The 20,688-nt window shown below is 37.8% G+C and overlaps 1 protein-coding gene across 4 annotated transcripts in view; it reads left to right on the top strand.

Annotated features, from left to right (window-relative positions):
- Nucleotides 1-20,688, top strand: part of kif26ab (kinesin family member 26Ab) — a 73,297-nt gene that overhangs the window by 20,501 nt on the left and 32,108 nt on the right. For all 4 annotated transcript variants that reach the window (XM_046855711.1, XM_046855713.1, XM_046855712.1 and 1 more), the window contains exons 3-4: nt 7,687-8,163; nt 15,075-15,235. In XM_046855711.1, the coding sequence (XP_046711667.1) occupies nt 7,687-8,163; nt 15,075-15,235 (638 nt within the window). The remainder of the gene's footprint in view (nt 1-7,686; nt 8,164-15,074; nt 15,236-20,688) is intronic.

The following is a 20,688-nucleotide window of genomic DNA, read 5'->3' as shown; positions in this document are numbered from 1 at the left end:
TCTGAGCATCTTTATTGAGTTTGTCTAGACGTGTCTATTAGCCAAAAGACAGCATTCATTCCATTCGTGCTGCAGTAGCCTCAGATGTTTCTATCAGCAGCTCCATGGTCCTTAAATACCTGCCACACAAAGAAAAAACGCTTAATAGATGGATAATGGGAAATTAGAATTTCATTGCCATCTGCAGAAATTCACATTCTGACTTGACACACTGAATTATCAGGATTAATTGTGGTCTATTGAGTTCAGCTTATTTATTTGTTGCTTAATATACTTACTTTCCTGATTCGTCACTCAGACCCATTGTTTTGCATAAGATAAACTCTAATGGCCATATAAATTGCTTGCAGGCTGGTATTGGAATTATGAGGGTATAGTGTAGTTGCCAACATGCTGAGGTTGACATTTCCTTCATTGTCTCAGAAAAGGTTAAAGAAGGAGTTGATAACCCTTTGTAAGTTTTCTTCAGTAATGTATTTGACTGTTGCATGCAGCAGTCATACAGTCCTAAAGCCTACACCACACTCTGAGGTTTGTCCACTCAGGCTGCAGTTTGAGCTGTAAATGGCCAAATCTGTTTGCTGAAAGCTGATGTGCAGCTTTAGATAAACCTCGTTGCTATAGATAGAGCAATCTCATAAGGACTTGTGCAGTGTGCTGTGATTGTAGGGGATCTTATGTGCTGGAGTGTTTTCCTCTTCCTGTTTGTCTTTATTACTCAGTAATTAACTTCTTAACTTTTTTGTGCGAGACAAGCTAGGCTGATTCCAGCTTCCTCAGCTGTCCCTTTTCAGAAATTAGGAATTAGAGGAAGCTTGATGCACAATTGTAGCTTGGTGGTCATTTAGGGTGTAGATAAATGTCAGTGCAGTACATTTCTCTGGTAAAGGTTTTGATTTATTTCCTGACAGTGTGCTTTTTCTTTGTGAAACCTCCTAGGGTATAAATAACCGTATGTTATTTGATGCTGTAGATATCGGTTTATGATCTTTTAGTACATCATCAATCTTTAGATCACTTTAGTGGTGCTTTCCTGGTTCAGATTTTATGGGGGACTGGCTGCTGTATCCATTTAGTTGTTAACCTGCAGTTGTCCTTTTTGTATATAAGCCATCCACATAAGACGGTCATGAATTGCTATAAGAGTGCAATGACTTTCATAGCTGCTTTTGTTTTTTTTTCTGAATTGAGAGCACAGACTATAAATGTTATCTTCAAACATCTCCCTTTTTCTTGGCTGAAATGGAATCTGGGTTTGTGCCCTGTAAACATTTTCTTTACCTCAGCCCATTAAGACTGCTCTTAAGTCTTTGAAAAAGGTCAAAGAGGTCATGAACAAAGAAGATTGAAGTGGAGGAAAAGAAGTAGTTTGAGAATATAAATGAAACCACAAAGATGTATCATGTGCTGTGGTTTCAGCATTGGACAACTCGTTATTTCACGGATGAGTTCACTCTGTACCTGGTTCAGCTTGTGTACTGTATTCGAAGGGTAAATAAATTCACAGAGCCACAGCTTGTAGCTTGTCCTCTCATGAATAGTGAAGAAGCATCTCCATGCTGCACATTACGCCCCGCCACACACATGCACCCACAAGCACACGTCTCCAAGAATTTTGTATGCGATGAACATTCAAGGATCCACTAGCTCTTTCTGTGTATTTCTTAAGAATCAAAATAAGTGAAAATAAGTACATAATTAAGGGCGTTCTAAGGACTTTCATCATCATATCAGTTATTTTTCATAGCTTTTCATCAGGAAGTTTAAGAGGGTACTTGCAGAAACAGTTGAGATCATTTAAAAACACACACCAGTCTGTACTCATAGAGACAAAACATTAATGTAGCAGTTGGCCGTATGTTCAGATTTAGCATAGATTTAAAAAAAATTAAAAAAAGATAAATTATTAATGGAGGAATGTTTCATTGTAGTTTTATAAACTGAAGCTACAACACAAGACCAAAGTGTAACATTTGTATGCACAGTCTTGTGTTGTGGGCAGAGTGTGCAGAGCTGCTATTAGGCATGCTTTAAAATAACACTTTATGTGAAATCAGACATCAAGTATACATTAGTCAATTGTTAAATTGACATGATTTCATTAGATTTCAGTAGACTGATTGCGAACACATGCCTGTTAAAAGGTACTGCACAAATATCTGTCAGAACATTACTGCAATTGTCAATTCAAAGTTTATTTTATATTACAGCTTGAGTGAAATGTGTAAATAAAATTTTTTGGGGGGTTTAAGGTAAATCTGAGATTGAGCTGTACGGTCTTGTGAGCACATGACTTCAAGCAGGTTTAAAAAGAAATACATTTGAAAAGAAAATTTTAAAACTAAAAATTTTTTTTTTTGTGGTAAGTACATGGGTTAATAGAAGAACTACTTAGTAGAACATCTGTTGAAGTGGATCACTCAGTGGTACACAATGGGTCTACAAAAATCTCACATCTTTGATGTATCATTAAACACTCAAACTTGGAGAAAAGGGTTTGATAGATGTTTATCCCTGGAGGGATGCAAAAAAAAAAAAAAAGCAGAGATAAACTAAGGAAGAGAGAAACGCGAGTAATAGAGAGTCTGGGAGGTAAATAGTTGTGAGACTTAAGGTCTGCCCAAACATTCATGACATTCAGAATGTTTTTTTTTACAGGCCTGTGAGCTGAAAAAGGCAATTAAATAAGCAAGTAATGACAGTCCCTATCATGGACATACAAAAACATTTCAATGCATTCTGGTGCAGTTGTTATTTCATGCCTGAGTGTAACTCATTTAACTCTTTTGCATACACCACAGTATATATTAGATGTGGTTAAGTTGTCCTGAATAGTGACCCTAAGCAGTAGATATTTGTTAGTAGACATTTATTATTATCAGTATACATGACCTGATCCAATCTTTTTTTACAAAACCTGGTTTTTTTTTACACAAGGTTATCCTCTGCTTGTCCTTCTTTTGTTATACGTTCGTAATTTTAAATTGGAATCCTAACCTACTACGTTCTGCACCATACACCAGATAACTGATAACCCAAACAGCATTAAGGGAAATATCACCTGATACTGATACAAAGTATTAAATTATCGCTAACACTAATTATCTTTGATGCTGATAAGTGCTCAGTGGTTAATACTGTAATTAATTTTTGTAGCCACCTCAGCCTGAATCATTTCTTTAGGATTTATGACTTTGCCAGAGGTGCTTTCAATGGTTCTTATAGAGGTTGGTTAATGTAAGTTGTAACAGTTTGGATTTCCTGAATGATTTACATTCATTTATCATGTAGATTTATATTAACCAGTAGTGAAGTATAGCTCTGAATTATATCCCGATCAGGGCTGATCTCACAATTAAAAAATTCAGATGATTTGGAACACAGTCCTTATAAATTGACTCTTCTAATAAATTGACTCTTCTATCCCTTTCCGGATTATGCTCATGTTTACATCTAATGCACCAAATGAAATTATTTGTATGATACTCTGTTATGTAAATGAAGGCAGATTTAGTTAGTTATAATGTTTATTTTCTGAGTCTAATATCAGTCATGGTTACAGTAGTGGAAATGATGACAAAGTATCTCAGAGATGGATAAATCAAATAATAGAGAACAACTGTGCCTTGTCAAATTAGCTGATGCGGAGACCAACATATGCTTTCCTTGCATCTCTTGTGTCTGGCTCACTGCCATTAATGTGCAGGTTATGGTTTGGCACTTATCATTCATTGTACTATTTGTCCATTTCTCTTGATTAAGACGATAGACCAAGTGTTTCTTTAGACCAACACTAAAACTGGAGCTGGTGCTGTATTGATATTGTAAATGTTTGTTTATAAGTCTCAGGTTAAAACCCAACCTGATGACTTGCTGAGAATTTGTTTAGCATGATCTGGTGACAAGATTATCTCTAGGGAGCTTTTAGCACCAGTGAAAATGGTAAACACAAGGAAATGACTAATCACTAACCACGAATGCCTGTTCTGCTTGCGAATCTGCTGCTGAGAGTTATTAAGCCCACAGGGGTCCTGCTCGGTACCCAGCACGAGAGAAATCTCCAATTCTGAGGATTGACTCGGGCATGTGTGTGAGAAGGTCAGTTGAGATTAGGTCTGGAGGTGCTCTTTAGAGCCTAGCCAGTGTAATCTGCGTTAATGGTTTGCCGTGAGAAAGCCATGCTCTCCTCCTGTGTCACTGTGGGCATTGTAGAAGCAGCTGCTCTTGTCATCTCCAAACCCCTTTTCTGCTCATGGGGAAGCCCCATTCTTTCTCCTACCTGTGAAAAGTCTGGTTTGGTCTGGTATCCTGCTGGCCCCAGCTGTTCACTATAAAGTTGGAAACAATATGTCATTTTGTATTTACAGTGTATTAAGTTGCTTTTAAGCCGCACTGTAGAGATTCTTAATCATCACTGGGCACAGTGTGTGCCTCTTCCATTAGTGCTTAGTTTGTTATGCTCTGATGTCAGATGGAGCATAACCAGAGACAAAAAAACATTACTACTGCACCCAGGTTCAGTTGCCAGTGCACATATATAGACAAATGAAAGTAAATGGAAAAGTCCCATGTATCTTCTTATGTACATATATAAACTCTATTTATGGGCATTATTGATTCATTTGGTGAATTTGGTGAATATTTTGTCACCTGCTTTATTTCATTACAATAGTCTAACAAAGCAACATCATGTGTGATGTATTCTGTATTCAAAACACATATTTGTCCAATTTCAAATTCTCATTTGTAGATGGTGTTTAAGGAAGGATTATGTAAACAATATGCAGCATTCATTAAATGTCTTCTGCTTCATCAGACTGAGAATTAAACTGCTGAGACATGAAGAGGAATCCTACAATAAGGGTTCTTCTGTATTGAATAACCCATTACAACTGATCTCTTTAAACATATCATCCAATATTTGGCTGCACATTTCATCCATCTATTGTTATTACAGATGCAATAAAATGTGTTATTAAATTTTTTACATAACCTGACAACTACATAATCAGTTAAAAATATCAACCTTTTTTCCCAGAAAGTTACATATAAGGACTTTTGATATTTGAATGATAAGAATCCTGGTTAAATCTCTCTCATGAGAAGATCAAGAGAGTACAAAATGCTTCAGCATAGAAAACTTAAATTAATTTACATTTGTTTAAAAACTTTCTTGGCTGGAGCATAATTTTATATTTGCTATTTGTTCCATCAGAGTAATAATTCATATTATTCTCAAACAGAAGTATTTTTGAAATAAATAAATAATTAAACAAAAAACCCCCAACCAAACAAGAAAGCCATTTTATGAGAGTTTGCTTAAAAAAAACTGTTATACTTGTAGAAAAACATCAAAAAGTATGATTTAACATATAGGGGTATAGAAAGCTCTTTGGCCTTTAAAGTGATCGCATTGACCTCTAAAAAGGGGACTGTAAAATAATGGCAAAAGAATCAAAATTGGATGAAAAGGATTTAGCTTAAAAAAAAAAAAGTACGTACTTGATGCTGTAAATCCTTTTCATCCAATTTTGATTCTTTTGCCATTATTATTATAGCAGAGCTGAAGATGTTAAGGTTTTCGTTGGGAGTGATGAGGATGGACAAGATTAGAAATGAGTTTATTAGAGGGACAGCGCATGTTGGACGTTTTGGTGAAAAGGTGAGGGAGGCGAGATTAAGATGGTTTGGACATGTGCAGAGGAGTGACATAAATTATATTGGTAGGAGAATGCTGAGGATGGAGACACCAGGTAGGAAGAAAAGAGGAAGGCCAAGGAGGAGGTTCATGGATGTGATGAGGGAAGACATGCAGTTAGTTCGTGTGAAAGAGGCAGATGTATAGTACAGGGTGGTTTGGAGACTGATGATCCGCTGTGGCGTCCCCTAATGGGAGCAGCCGAAAGAAGAAGAAGAAGAAGAAGAAGAAGTACGTACTTACACCTTATGTACGTTCCACCATTAAGTATGTACTTACACCTAAGACCATATGCAGGGGTTGAGGTTTTGGATGTGGCCTGATGTTACATTCTTGTGTCTTTACACTCTGTTGTCTCTCTCTGTGTTACTTTTTTTTTTCATATTTCCATATATGTTGTCTCCTGTTTTTTGTTCATTGTAGCCCCTGTTGCCCTACCCCCTCTCTGCCTATATCTCATAATCATTAGTCCAGCAACCAGACAGACCGAGGGCATGCATGCAGTCATTTATCCTACAGCTCTCTCTGCTGTTCTTTAGTGGCTCCTAATCAGGAGATAGTGTAGGCTTTCATTCATCCCCAGAGCTTCATAAAGTGACTGGCAATGAAGTAATACAATGGACTACAAACCCCCAGGCCAGGAGTCTAACCCTAATCATCTCTCTTTTTCTCTCGTTTTTATTGCTCTCATTTTCCGCCCTTTTCTTATTCACTTGCTGCATCTATAATTTGCCTCATTTTTCCATGCCTGTATCCTTAAAACACAAATTTGGCCAGTGTAGTTCTATTTAACCTTCCTGCTAACTCAAACCTTGAGCCCTCACTGCTATGACCTGACCTATAACCCCAAAAAGCAAAAGCAGCAGAATGGGGCCACTATATGAAATGGTATTCTGCTTCTTAAATCATGTCTTAACAATGTACACAGGGGTGAGTGCACTGAATACAAAAGAGTGCTTATTTGCCACATGAGAACAATGGCCCAAGGTACTGAAGTAAGGTGAAGGAAAAAAGAGGACTGCATGCATGTATGTCAGATGTGTGTTGTGTATGTGTTGTGTACTTGGAACATTAAAGCTTGTGAGATTGCCCCTGGTTACCTCAGATTATATCGCTGGCTCTGCTACTCTCAGGCTACAGTAGCTGGTTGTTTATCTTTTCAGATCCTCTTTAAAAATTCATGTGTTATTTTGAGTGGGTGATTCCATAAGGAGACTGTTTAACAAATCCCGCCATTAGCTGCCAAAGCCTTTAGATATTGCTCCCCGCTGAATTGCTGGATGATCTACGAGAAATACCAAGTCATTTTTTAAAAATCCTTTGTTCGAAAATCCCAAAGCAGAGTGTTTATTGTATGATTGATTAACATAGTGGGTACATTGTGCTGATAGTAAGATTAATGTAATCTGATACTCTGGCATTAGTGAAAATATCTGTATTATGTGTATTTATGTGTTTCTACAGTCAGCACTATATAGCAGCTCTGAGGTGTCTGTGTCATTGTCATTCTCTAGCTACATACATTATACGCAATGCATAGTTGAAGGCAGGTGATCATCTGGTCAGCTCTGTGAATGTACAAGTGCTCTCTCTTATCATGATTACCACTGTCCATGTGTGAATCTCAGAGGTGCTATAAACATTTACTTAGCCCCTGTCTCAACACATTGCCAGAGCTTTGCTTGTTTTATGCCTGCTGTTTGTTTTTGTTTTTCCAAATGCATATGAGAGTCTAGCACCTTCCTGTCTTTTAAGAATAGAGTCATGCCCAAGCATATTACACACATATGTAGTTTTTTTTAATTTTATAAATGTAGCTGTTTTGCTGTTGTTTTTAAAAAATATAAAAATACTCTCTGTGGTGAACATCTTTACATTGTGAATGTATATTTTCCCCTCTGCGAGACAAAAAATTATTGCAGAACAAAAATTATGTTTGTATAAATATAAAACATTTAGAAATTGTCATTTTTTTTCTGTTTCCTTAGGACCCTGGTTTTGCCACTTTCCTCTTTGACCAGCTACAGTTGCCAGACTGGCCAGCCCAGGGTGGGCATAAGGGGTTAAGATGCCCGGTCTGTGCCACCCCCATGCAACATTTGAGACAGCACGCTTTACAGGATCTCCAGGAGCTGTGCCCTGATGCAGACTTGCCAACAATGCCGGCTCAGCCCTCTAAAACCTTTCCTGGGCAGCCTACCAAAATGACCACCCATGGTGTGCTCACGCTCTCCTCCAGGTCCCCTGCATCAAGAATCCCTCACCCAGCCCATAGTATGGTGCCTGTGGGAGAGCATAGGAGGGGTTTGAACTGGGCATCCAGCACAAAGCCAAGTGTTCAGGTCACTGTAGGAGGAGGTGCTCTGGGTGGTGCACTTAGCTCTGTCACCATACAGGCGCAGCAGTACCTGGAAGGCATGTGGAGCATCTCACGCGTCAACAACTTCCTGCCTCAGCCAAACCCGGTAGGTGACACTTGTTGTGTTATATTTTTCTTTTTCACTGAATCACTCAGCAGTATATTCATTAGTGTGGCATTAATTGGTGCTGTTTCGCTAATATAAAAAAATGCACACATATAGTCTTATATCGCTTTTTTATAAGTATAAGTAAACCTGATGACAAACATGAAAATGATTGTGTACAACCACCAATAAAAATAGAGAGAGTGAGAATTTTTTACGCAACATCAGTTAAATACATACCATGAGTCTTGTCTAACTCTTACCTTAGAAATGAAGAGAGACCAGGATTATTTACAGCTTAATAAAACGACTGCTTTTACTTTGAATCTTTCTGCATGTTATATTTGTTTAATTTCATATACTTTATTTCACAGGATAGACTGATTTTTTTTGTGTGTGTGTGTGTGTGTGTGAGAACAATCTTGGATAATAAAGCAGGTTTTAGACGATTTATTTCAACTAATTCCTGTAATTTTAAGTGCGACTAATTGTTATTTGTCTGGCTGTGTAGGTTTAGGTTTGGGAGAGACCAATATTGGTATTGGTAAAGAAGCTCTTGGTTCATTTTACTGTTGTTTTAATGGGAAGGTAGCTATCAGTCTAAAATGGTGGTAGTCATAAGCAATTACATGTTTAGTATGTGCAGCATTGAACAGTTCTAATTTGTAAACATCTTCACAAACTTCAAATGCTCTTATGACGAAAAGAGAGATGGATTGTTTGAGCTTCACAAGTCATTGATTTTCCTGTTCTGGAAATAGAGCAATTATGCACCTGCCAACTTGAATGAGCTATGTGATATTTTAATCACCTCATTGTTATATGGGTGAGAATGAAGAATTTCTACCTTGTAAAAGGTTTTAATGGAATAGTACAATGTTAAGCCTCAAAACATATTTCTATTCAGTGTTCAGAGTTGTTTAGATGGCGTTATCTATTTCTTATTGAATTCTTGATTTTGAGTTGGAGACCGGGTAAAGAAATATTGTTCTATACAAGTTCATGGTAAAATTTCAAGTCCAAGAAATCATATAGCCTCTTAGCAAAAAGTTTCTTGTTGTGCTTTACTGAAAATTGACTTATAAATTTCACAAGTTTTATATTTTACTATCTGACACTTACAAGCAAGTTAGTCTGGTATACTGATAAGGAATTGCATCAATAAAAGCTGAATGCTGTAAACAAAATATATAGAGTATAACTGTTCTGTGGGTTAAATCAACAAATGGACACACTGAGTTATAGCCTCAGCAAATTCCAGCTGTAATTGTTACTTTTTATGAGTGTTATTAATTGCTCTGAATTCAATTCACTGCTTTGCTTGTTTGTGTCTACCATTGCTTTTAAAGCCACTGTCTCCAAAACGTTCCTCCTTTGTTCCTGGATGGAGTTACATTCAGTGATGAATGCTGAGGTTAAAAGTATGACCGCTGCCTCATTTCCCTCATCGCTCTAATGTCAACAAGTGCTTTTGTTTTCCCGTACGCCCACAACTGTTGAGGCTTTTAGCAGCCAGCGTGTGTGCTTCACATTCAAAAGGCATAAAAAGCTTTAAGTCGAAAAAACCCGCGGTGATGGAATACTGTCACAGCACGAGTGGAAAAGCCTGCAATGCTGCTGGGAGTGTGAAGCTGAATGCCTAGTGGTGTTCAGCAGCAAAACACACAGTCAGGCATATGTATGCCTAGACACAGACACACAGACACAGACACAGACACACACACACATCCTAACCATGGAGAATGGCATCCCCTCAGGGCTAAGAACGCATGCCTCTCTCCACCATGCTGAAATATGCCTGCTGTGATTTGGAAAGCCTTCCTTTCTTTCATTACATCGACATCTCAGCAGAATGACAAAAACCATGGTGTGTGTGGGTTGGGTATGGGAGGTTGGGGGTTGTGTGGAGTCAGCACAGACAAGAGGTATGTGCTTTAATTTGTTAGTAAGGTATCATGATTTCTGTAAGAAAGGAATGACATATAAAGTCTTGGAGATGGACCAGCCCTGACAACGGGTCTTTAGAGATGCTACTGGTTTTACATTGCCTCAGGGCTTTGTCCTGCTCACCCTGGTAATGGGCCACCTGCAAAGGAGCTACTTTTTGCAATGAAGAAGAAGAGATGGAGAAAAAAGTTAATCTCAAAGCACAAAGACAACAGCTAGGACCATAATGCCTCTGAAGTAAGATGTGTGTAAAAGGCATCATGCATTTAATTGGCTTCTGGAGGAACCTGTTTGCATTTCTGCATTTCATTTCTGAATGAGTGACATGCATACCAGTAATATTTCTGTAATAATTATCAGCTAAGGCTCATAGTTATAGATCTTGGTGGGGCAGAATGACATCAAGAGTACCCTCAAAGAAATTAAGTGACAGGCTATCACACTTGTAATATAAAATAATGTCAAGTAACTTTTTGGATTAACCCAGTTTTAAGCAGTTTTAATACCTTTTTTAACAGTATTGGATCTGATACAATAATCAGGGTTAAGAAGTTTCGTTAAAATTTGAAAAGACACAAAAAACACAAACAAGCATTAATGATTATACATAAAAAAAAGAGAGTTATTATCTTAGCATTTGTATGGGGAAACAAGTATTTTACTTGCAATACTGGTGGACAAAAATTAAACAATCCAACCCCTCACTTCCTTTTCTAATCTTGCAATGTATCTTACAATAAGTTATATATAGATACAGGTTCATCTCAATAAATTAGAATATCATTATAAAACGTTGATTTATTTTAGTAAATAGATTCATCACCCACAGACTGATATATTTCAAGTGTTTATTTCTTTAAATTTTTATGATTATGGCTTACAGCTAATAAAAACCCGAAATTTAGTATCTGAAAAAATTTAAATAATGTGAAAATTTTCAAAATTGGAGACTTGTGATATCACACTCTAATCAGCTAATTAACTCAAAACACATGCAAAGGTTTCCTGAGTCTTTAAATGGTGTCTCAGTCTGGTTCAGGCTACACAATCATGGGGAAAGACTGCTGACTTGACAGTTGTCCAGAAGATAATTATTGACACCCTGCACATGGAGGGTAAGACACAAAAGGTCATCGCTAAAGAAGCTGCTGTTCACAGGGTGCTGTATCCAAGCGTATTAATGAAAAGTTTAATGGAAGGAAAAATGTGGATTAAAAAGGTGAAATGAAGCCCATTCAAGAATTTGGGGGAGAGTCACAAAGAGTGGACTGCAGCTGGAGTCAGTGCTTCAAATGCTGATTTCATTTTCTAGCAGGATTTGCCACTTTCCCACACTGCCAAAAGCACCAAAGATTGGTTAAATAACCATGGTGTTGGTGTACTTGACTGGTCAGCAAACTCACCAGACCTTAACCTCATACAGAATCTGTCAAGAGGAAAATTAGTAAGAAGAGACCAAAAAATGCAAATGAGCTGATGGCCACCATCAAAGAAACCTGGGCTTCCATACAACCTCAGCAGTGCCACAGACTAATCACCTCCATGCTACGCCGAATTGAGGCAGTAATTAAAGCAAAAGGAGCCCCTATCAAGTTTCGAGTACATATACATTAAATGAACATACTTTCCAGAAGGCCAACAATTTACAAAAAAGGTTTTTTAATTGGTCTTTTTAAGTATTTACATTTTTGGATTGGAGAGTTTTGTTAAATGTGAGCCAAAATCATCAAAATGAAAAGAAATTAACACTTGAAATATATCACTCTGTGTGTGTTGAATCTATATAATATACGAATTTCACTTTTTGTACTGAATTACTAAAATATATCAACTTTTTAATGATATGCTAATTTATTGAGATGCACCTGTACACCGTCAGGGCTATCTGCCTTTTTGTGAAAATATTAGATTAAATTCTTATTAAATATTTTCCTATTAAAACAACTTACTGGTGTCTGTAATATATTTAAAACTAGCTCAATCTGGCCACACTGTCATGAACAGTATTCTCTACTTCCCACAAGCATGGGGCAGTATGAATTTTAACCCAGTGGACCTTTATCAGTGCTTGTTGCTTTCCCATTTTTAATCACTTGGAGTAATAATAACTTTATTTGGAAGCTAAATAGGGCAGGAGTATGTTACTGTTATTGTGCAACATTTTAAATGTTTTTCATGTATTTAACTTTACATACATTTGTATTTAACAAGCAAAACAATGAAATTACCTATGTCTATAAAAAAAAAGATTTTTAATTAATGTTTAGAAAAATGTTTTTTTCAATATAATTAAAAATGAATACATTTTAAAGATTATGTGAGAATATAAATGATTATGATCATTATTAATAATTGTAAGATTGCTGCCACTAAAATAGGCGAATGGTTCGTCAAAAAAATAGAGCAATGTTTAGAGCTAAATCTGTTATATTACAAGCCCACAATCTGTATTCACAAATTCAATAATCTGCCGCAGTGGGAGTTACAATATTTTAAAAACACTTCCACTATGTTCTGTTTGGGTGAAGCGATGTTGTGGTCTATTAAGGTCAGCTCAGGACATTGTCTGGTGACATTCACATATTAACCTCCCTATCATCTGTTTCCTTTTGGAGGCATAATGTCCCTCCTGGAGTTGTTCAAAGGGCAACTGTGAAAATAATTTTTTTTAACATTTTGACCATGTACCTGGTTTTCTCTATTCACATTAGCTGACTTGGAAACAAACATGATAGAAACTTCTATTCCCAATTCTGTACAATGTCCTCATTTATCTTTTGACCTTATTGTTTGCTCAGCAGCAAAATTAAATTATTAGACACTGGCTATGATTGACTAGGTGGATTATATATGAGCTGGAGTAAACCCCCCTGCTGATTGGGAGCTCAGGATCAGGATTCATTAGGGAGCATCTGCAGAGAGATATCCTCAAACGTGCTGACACAAAAAAAGGGGATTGATAGGGAGAGAAGGAAAGGGGAACCTGAACAAGGAATGTATGAATGGTTGATTTGACTCCTCAGATGAGCATATTATTATGTGTTGCCTCTTGTAGGTCTTGAGGTGATATGGACACCATGTGAAAGCTTAACCTAATGATCTTACCGTTGGGCTACAGCATGCTTAGCCCTCTTTTTTGTCTGTCACTCATGAGGTAGACATAAGCGCTCAAACCCCATGCCTGTCAAACCATTGGGGTTTTCTGACAGCAATCTGACTGTGTGTGTGTGTGTGTGTGTGCATGCATATGTGCAAGCATGCATAGTTATTCTTAGACAGGTCTGCATGGCCCCATAAAGCATTTATCCTGTTGATAGGGGGCCTGGTTTTGCTCTGGCCTTATCTGTGTTAAGGGCTTTATGTGCTGCACAAATAGTCACACATGCACAAGTGTGAAGCTGTTTTTATTTCAGAGCGAATGTGAAACTGGAATGTTGTGTGCCATGATCTCCCTCCTTGTCATGTTTATCATGTTGTGGGTGTATCATGGTGTTCCTTTCATTTTCCAAAGATATTTGAACATAGGTATATGCCCAATAGCACTGTTGCACAACTTTTCTTGTTACGCAGTTATTCTATACATTGAACACAATAGTATCAAGTTAACTAATTTTCACACACACCAGAATAAAAAATTACATTTTCGTCTAATCCTGCCTTATAGTCCTAGTGAATATGTATTTCGGTGTTGAGTGCGGGGAAGTTTACTGCAATACCCACCTTCCTGTATATAAGCATTGCAAGTTTTCTGGAGCTCATATGTCATTGTATTTATATAAATAGTCTCACTGACAGGATATGCTGGCATGCACTGGAGGCCATATGCTTTATAAAAAGAACATAAATTATGTTATTTTAGTTGCCAGACTGTTAATCCACAGTAAACATGGAGAAAGTGACTGGAATGCACTGATAAAACATATCTTAAAATGGTAGGCCTTGTTTAAGTTAAAAGATGTCAGCTGCTCAAAGTGATTAAGTCTTGGCAGAGTCTGGGAAATGGCCCAGCAGCTTACATACAAAACAAGCTTTTGGCAGTTGATATTGATCACAACCTTCTTCTGCTTACATACTAACTCAGTTAGCATACAAAGAAGGAGCCTGGCTAAATAAAGCTATTTTACAAGCCTGAAGTAAGGTTAGGTTGCTTCACCAATTATTAAAATGCCAGAATTTTCTATGGATTTTACTCTGTAGACATCACTAAATGTAGTATTTTCTATGTATAAAAATAAGGTATACCCTTGGGCAAGACCTAACCCGTTCTCAGGAATGATGTTCTATGGTTAATGCTGCTAAAAAACATTTAAAATGGATTGAAAATTTAATTAATGACAGAGCCTTAATGTAATTTCAAAGGGATACCAACTAAAAGGATTCACTTAAATTCTGAATAGTTTGAGAAGCAGGTTTTAAATTCATACTTTGAAAAAAACAAGAATATCTAAACTTGGAGAACAGACACTATTATACTGTAAGATAAGGTTTTACTGCCACTGATAGTTTGCCAGTAAGTATTGTAAAGATACACATGTCTCCATAATAAACGTCAACTGGTATCACAGACAGATCTTTGGCTGCTTGTGTAGTCCACCTTGTTTTGATGACATTCAGCACAGGCACTCAGAGCCTCTTCAGGGGTGAAGAGCAACATCAGGGTGCCCTCACCACATCTGGTCTAGGAGAAAACACTTTGTTCTCATCCTGTATATCTTTTGTGACCCATTTGGGTGCCTTTCCAACTGGGATATTTTTATTCTTCTTCTGTATCTCATAATTTCTAACTTACTTGCTAGTAATACATGGAGATTGTTTTCAGTTTTCCCTCGCATTATTGAGAATTTGATCTACTTTCTTCTACATTAATGTATAACATTATAATCATTGTCCATACATGACATGTGTTTATGTGGTTCACTGAAATCTTGAGCAGCCATCATCTAATTTTTTCCTGTTCCTTGCAGACACATGGTCCTGTGGCTGAGCCTGATCAGACTGCTCCACTCTCTGACACGGCTGCCAGTTCTGTCTCCATTAACCCTACACGACAGAAAAGTCCAGTCCAATTTGATCCAGCTGTAACGCTGTCCTCTACCCAGCCTACCTCCACATCCTTCTTCATCAGGTAAGAGCAGAGTAATGTATTAACATTTTTATTAAACTGAAAATGCATCTTTTAACACTTTACAATGAAATGTTACCTCAGGCCTGTGTGTGAGTGAAAAATTGGTTCTATGCTGTCCATTGTGGACATTGATGGATGAAATATATGAAAAGCATTGAAAATGGATTTGTAGCTCCTTACATACCAAACTGTAATGGCATGTGAAGCTGCAACAATGTGCAGTGCCACCTGTAAAAATATTTCCAGGTCATGCAGCAAACAGAGAGATAGAAGACCTCAGAATGAGACAGGGTTAATTTTTGCAGCCTGATCTATAAGCACATCCGTGTTTTCTTTGGACATAATTTTAAACAAGCGGATAGGCAGGGAGGCCTCGTTTGTCCCTAAAAGAAAAGCCTGGGAGGGGAAAATAGACTTGTTTTTTCCCTTTTATCCACATGTCCAAGGGAGACGAGAGGAGAAATGGGAAAGGATGATGGCTGCAACCTTTCATTACATTACAAATATTAGCTTTCGCCAAGAATTTCTAGTGTTTTTCTTGGCAGTGTACTTACTTATTACCTTAAGAACCCCAAGCACTCATCAAATGGAAGTCTAGGAAACAAAAATGCTCAAACACAATGACTATGCTACCATTAATCATAACAGCCACTTATTTGATACAGTGTGAAGAACGGATGCAGGCATGTATTAGTAATTATTGTTTATTTTTAAAATTCTCAAACCTAAGGACTCCTTTAGATACCCCCTTACAGCAGAGGGTTTAATGCTCCTTGTTTCAATTTCATGTAGAATGCCTTAAGAAAACTAGACCCATTATCCATTCAAAGGTTCTTTATGGACATGTTCTCTTCGTGTTTCCTGGCTGTTAAATAAACCTGAGTCACCCAGGAATTTTGTGAATTACAGTAAATGCAGCCAATATGTATACACCTGCTCTTTGGGAATAATTTTTTTTTTATTTATTTTCTAAAATATAATGTTAATGGAAGAGAGTTAGGAAGTCTAGCTCATCTCCATTCACCTAGTGTATGTCTGTTTCTTTCCCACTTGTACAACAAGAAGCAGCCTTGCTGTATTGGCGGCACGTTCTTGTAAATGAAATGTTAATTAGGCTGCAATTAGAGGGGCGAGGAGGAGAGAAAGACGTCTGCTTTTTTACTCTTACCTTCTCACTTTTGCTACTTTGCTCTTGTCAGTTTTTCTCAGCATGAACTATTTGTCTGCCATTCATTAGTGACTCAGCATGCATAACTAATCTTGAATGTTTATTGAATTTAATACGAAGCCTACTGGTATAGAGTGCACATAATTTCCTACGATACTCAACAGGTTCTTAAAGGGTTAGGCTATAAGCTTAAATATCTGCAGTGGTCTTAAACCACCTGCTCAAACAATGTTTGAACTGGGCAAGGTAATATTACTGTTGATGTTCCTACAATAAATGACAAGCAATTAACAAATGTAAGGCAAAACATATCAAAACCAAATGTTGCCAGATTTATTGTATTAGTAAAAAAAAAAAAAAACATTCTGTGTTAAATGGAGAATCTATGGTACCACAATATTTTTGTTCATCATACTTTTAACCTGTTAATTTAGCCTTGGAAATGCTTTTGACTAATTTGAAATGGATAGATTAAGAAATTAGATAAGACAGAGACTGCTGAGGTTGGAGGCGATATTGAACGCAAGAGTGATAGATGGCTTTTCAAGCTCTTGGTATTACGAAATGCCCCTGTTTGACAAAGCATATTATTAGTATATTGACATTCTCTACAGCTGCCATAATGAAGACAGACAGATGGGTAAGACATGCTCTAGATTCATGCAGGGCTCAGTTACAGTGCAGCACTCTGAGCTAGGGGCTCATAGTAGATGTGAACCAGGCAAGAATTTATTGATAGAATATAATGCTGTTCAGAATCAGCCCATGCTCCATTGGTTTTTAAATGGATGAGAAGGAGAGAGCACTAGACTGGGAGAACAAAGGCGCTGTCAGGTTGGAAGTGGAAAGCAGAGAGCACATGATGGACAGCTTGAGAAAACAGTGTTGAATCATTTTTTTTTCTGTACGCATGCATACATGTAAAAGGGGTTTAAGAGCAGGCTATGCAATAGGTTTGAAAAGTTATAACTTAAAACTGGAAGCATGTACATTGTTTAAGAGAGTTAAGGGATGTAACCAAACACAAACACATTATTTACACTGAAATGGTTGTGCGTTCTAAATAGATACGGGTACTAACAGGAGGTATTGTATTTGTATTTTTTTCTAGAAAGCTCAGTTCACAGGGCATTTGGTTAGGACTACAGGTGTGTATTCATTCTGGGATCCCAAGGATAACAAAAAATTCCCATGATATAAAAGTTTTTAGATTTACAAAAAAAGTAATATTTAAAAAATAAAACAGTCATTAGTAATTGTCCTTTTCGGTCAGGGTGGTTTAAATAAGGTTACTAGTTTGTTATTATTTTAGGAAAAAGGACCAATTAAATTTGATAGACCATATTGTGTGGGGCTATAAAGAAAAACAGTGCAAGGTGGATCGTATGTCTAGTTAGAAACTGGAGTGACCATTCTGCCAGTGATGGAATTTCTACCTTAAGATTTTCTACTGATCTACTGATCTCTTGTTCATATTTGGTGGGATTCATAATTATTTAAAACAACAACAACTTGAGTTTTAGGCCACATTCATTTTTAATACAAATACATATGCAAATGTGGAGCATTTAACTGGTGCAGATACTAGCATTATGTTACAATCCTAGTTTCCATGCATGCCTGAAAGTTAGCTATTTGGCTGCAGATCACATGAGGAACTGATCGTGCTTTGGCCAGCTGCTTGTCCAGGTGAGCCTAGGTGATAATGACTATGATTGGAGTAGAAATTCCACCATAATTATCCCATAACAGTCCAGACTGGTCCCAGACACAGCCTGGCCTTTGTGGCTGACAGAATGCTTTGTGGCCTAGGCCCTAGGGAGTAACTATAGTAACAAAGAGTTTTTGGCAAGTACATACAAAGGTAAGTTGATGGCATGTGTCGAACGAACATGACTGCGGTGAATGTAAGAAACAACAAGACATTTGCTCTAAATCAGCAACGCAGAATTTTTGCTGTAAAGAAAGCCATAGCTTGACACTTGATATAGACTGTTTTGTTTGATTTTTAGAAAATCACATGATACATATTTTGCTTTTGCCTAATTAAACTTTGCTCCTTTTCAATTTAAGTTACAGTATATCAGGATTTTACACACAAGTGCTTACTGAAAAATGTGCACTTTTATTAGTGCTTGATTGAGTTTTTCTCAGCAGATATTTAACATTTACTTAATGATTATGATCTACTATTCTACATTAGTCTGGTTACCCATGGATAACTAGTATTGCCCGTAATTTGCAAATGTCCTTAGGGTGGCCCATTTAAAATCAATTACGTACACGAATGCATCTCTTTAATCGCATTGTTAAGCTGATTAGCTTCCTATTGCTGCTTTAGAATGTCATAGATAATGGCATGTGTAATGCATGCTAGGTACTGTAAACCATCCCCTCTCACATTCATGCTGCCTGTGTTTATGCTAATGGGTGGTCGTGGCCTTCTTCTGGCTAAAATGGGGGTGGGATGGAAAGAGTGTGATTGGGGGATGGTTTTGGAAAAGTGGAGGAACAAGCAAAAGACTGGGAGAGAGTTCAGAGTTCACTCTCACTTAGCTCACATGCCCGCACACACTCAGACAGAAGTCAGTTAAGCTGATAACATCGGCTTTATACATCAGAGAAGAGGATTTATAGAATGAAAGAGAGACAGTATGAGTGTAAGTAATTGAGAGAGAGGAGCAGTTCCATTGAGCATTGGGAAGCAAAGAGGGAAAGGACAGTATAGAGCACAGGTGAAGAGTTAGTAGAGGGGCAGTTTGGGTGTTGGTTTGGTAGAATTTATGTCATTACAATAATTCCCATCAGAGACTAATTGGCAAAACAGATTAACGTTGAGTGGCGTCTGGCCCGGAACAGAGCTGGAGCCTGGTGTTCAACACACTACGGGGACAGAGAGAAACAGCATCGGTGCATGGACTGACAGCAGTGCAGGATGGGTGATGTCCAGGACTGAGGACACACACACACAGCTGGGTTTTCTGCTCTGGGGAAGACACATTTATCAGTAGACAATTCGCAAGTAGCCATGGTAGGCAGGCTAGCCTCTCCCAATTGTATAGCAGAGACTGAGGACACAAGCTGCAGCACCACCATGAAACTGCAGTAAGTTATTTCACCACAGTTTTGATGTGTGCTTGTATGACTTATAAAACATTTTACCCACGAACTAATATGCTGAATTTTGTTTATGTTATTGTCAGCAAAGTAGTCTTATCTGATCTTAATTTAAAAAGAAGTGGTCGTTGCATGTCTTTGTTTCATTTTTCTTTCTCGGACATCTGTTATTTAAAAAACAATGGTTTATTTCCTGTAGGGTTTGAACTGTGATCAGGACAACAGCAGATTGCTGTGAGTGCAGTTTTCCTGCTTTGTTGTCTTTACCTAGTGTTTACTTTGAAGGTGGAAGACCAGCTGGTGGTCCCAAGTTGTAATCATGTGTGTGTGTGTTTGTGTGTATCTGTAATGGCCATGGAGTATAAGCAGGAGCAGCTGGGGCTGAGTGGTGTGGAGGGAGGGATGTACTCTGCAAGATAAGCCCAGGTGTGAAGGGCTTGCAGTAGGCTGTTTGCTGTGTAGATTTGAGTCCTGGGGTGGATGGTGGTGGAGGTGTTGATTGATCTATCATTCTGAGCCCCAGGGATGTGCCTAGCCTAGTCCATTTCCTGTCCTTGGGGATTGTGAAGGGGAGTACTGATGTGTCCAGATGAATCACTAACCACAAGCCACTTATCCACCATATTTGGTGTATCTGATTCATCAGTGATACTGGCTTGCAATTGTGTAAATTCTGTGGCTACTTGTTCTGAGTCCTGGTTGAGATGAACAATCATGCAGCATAAAGCCTGGTTTCTTTAGTCCTTTCAATTTGCATCATTTCTCCCCACCTACAAAGGTATGTTAATAGCCCGTATTATGATCAAACAGGTCACACTGGGGTGATTGTCATCTTTAAGGGGAACTCTAAAAAAACGCAATAGAACAAGAGTTTACACACATTTGTTTTATTTTGCATTGGATCAGATCAAGTAAGGGCTGCGCTTTTATAGGGACAACGGAATAAACTACAGACACTAAAGATGAGTGCGCACTCACACAGCACAACTCTGAATTGCTGACCATTTCACACTACATGACTTTAATCGCTTGGTAGTTAGTAGGTGTTGCAGCAAGCACATAGTTGCTTGCAGAAAGAAGCATACAGGATGCAGTCTTTCACCCAGAGAGGTGATCTGCTGAAGCATGCCTGATCCCCAAAACCCAGCTTTACGAAGTAAATGCCAGA

Source organism: Silurus meridionalis, chromosome 8 (genome assembly GCF_014805685.1).
Source record: "Silurus meridionalis isolate SWU-2019-XX chromosome 8, ASM1480568v1, whole genome shotgun sequence".
NCBI lineage: Eukaryota > Metazoa > Chordata > Actinopteri > Siluriformes > Siluridae > Silurus > Silurus meridionalis.
Note: the sequence above shows the minus strand (reverse complement) of the source record. Positions and strands in the feature narration are given on the sequence as shown.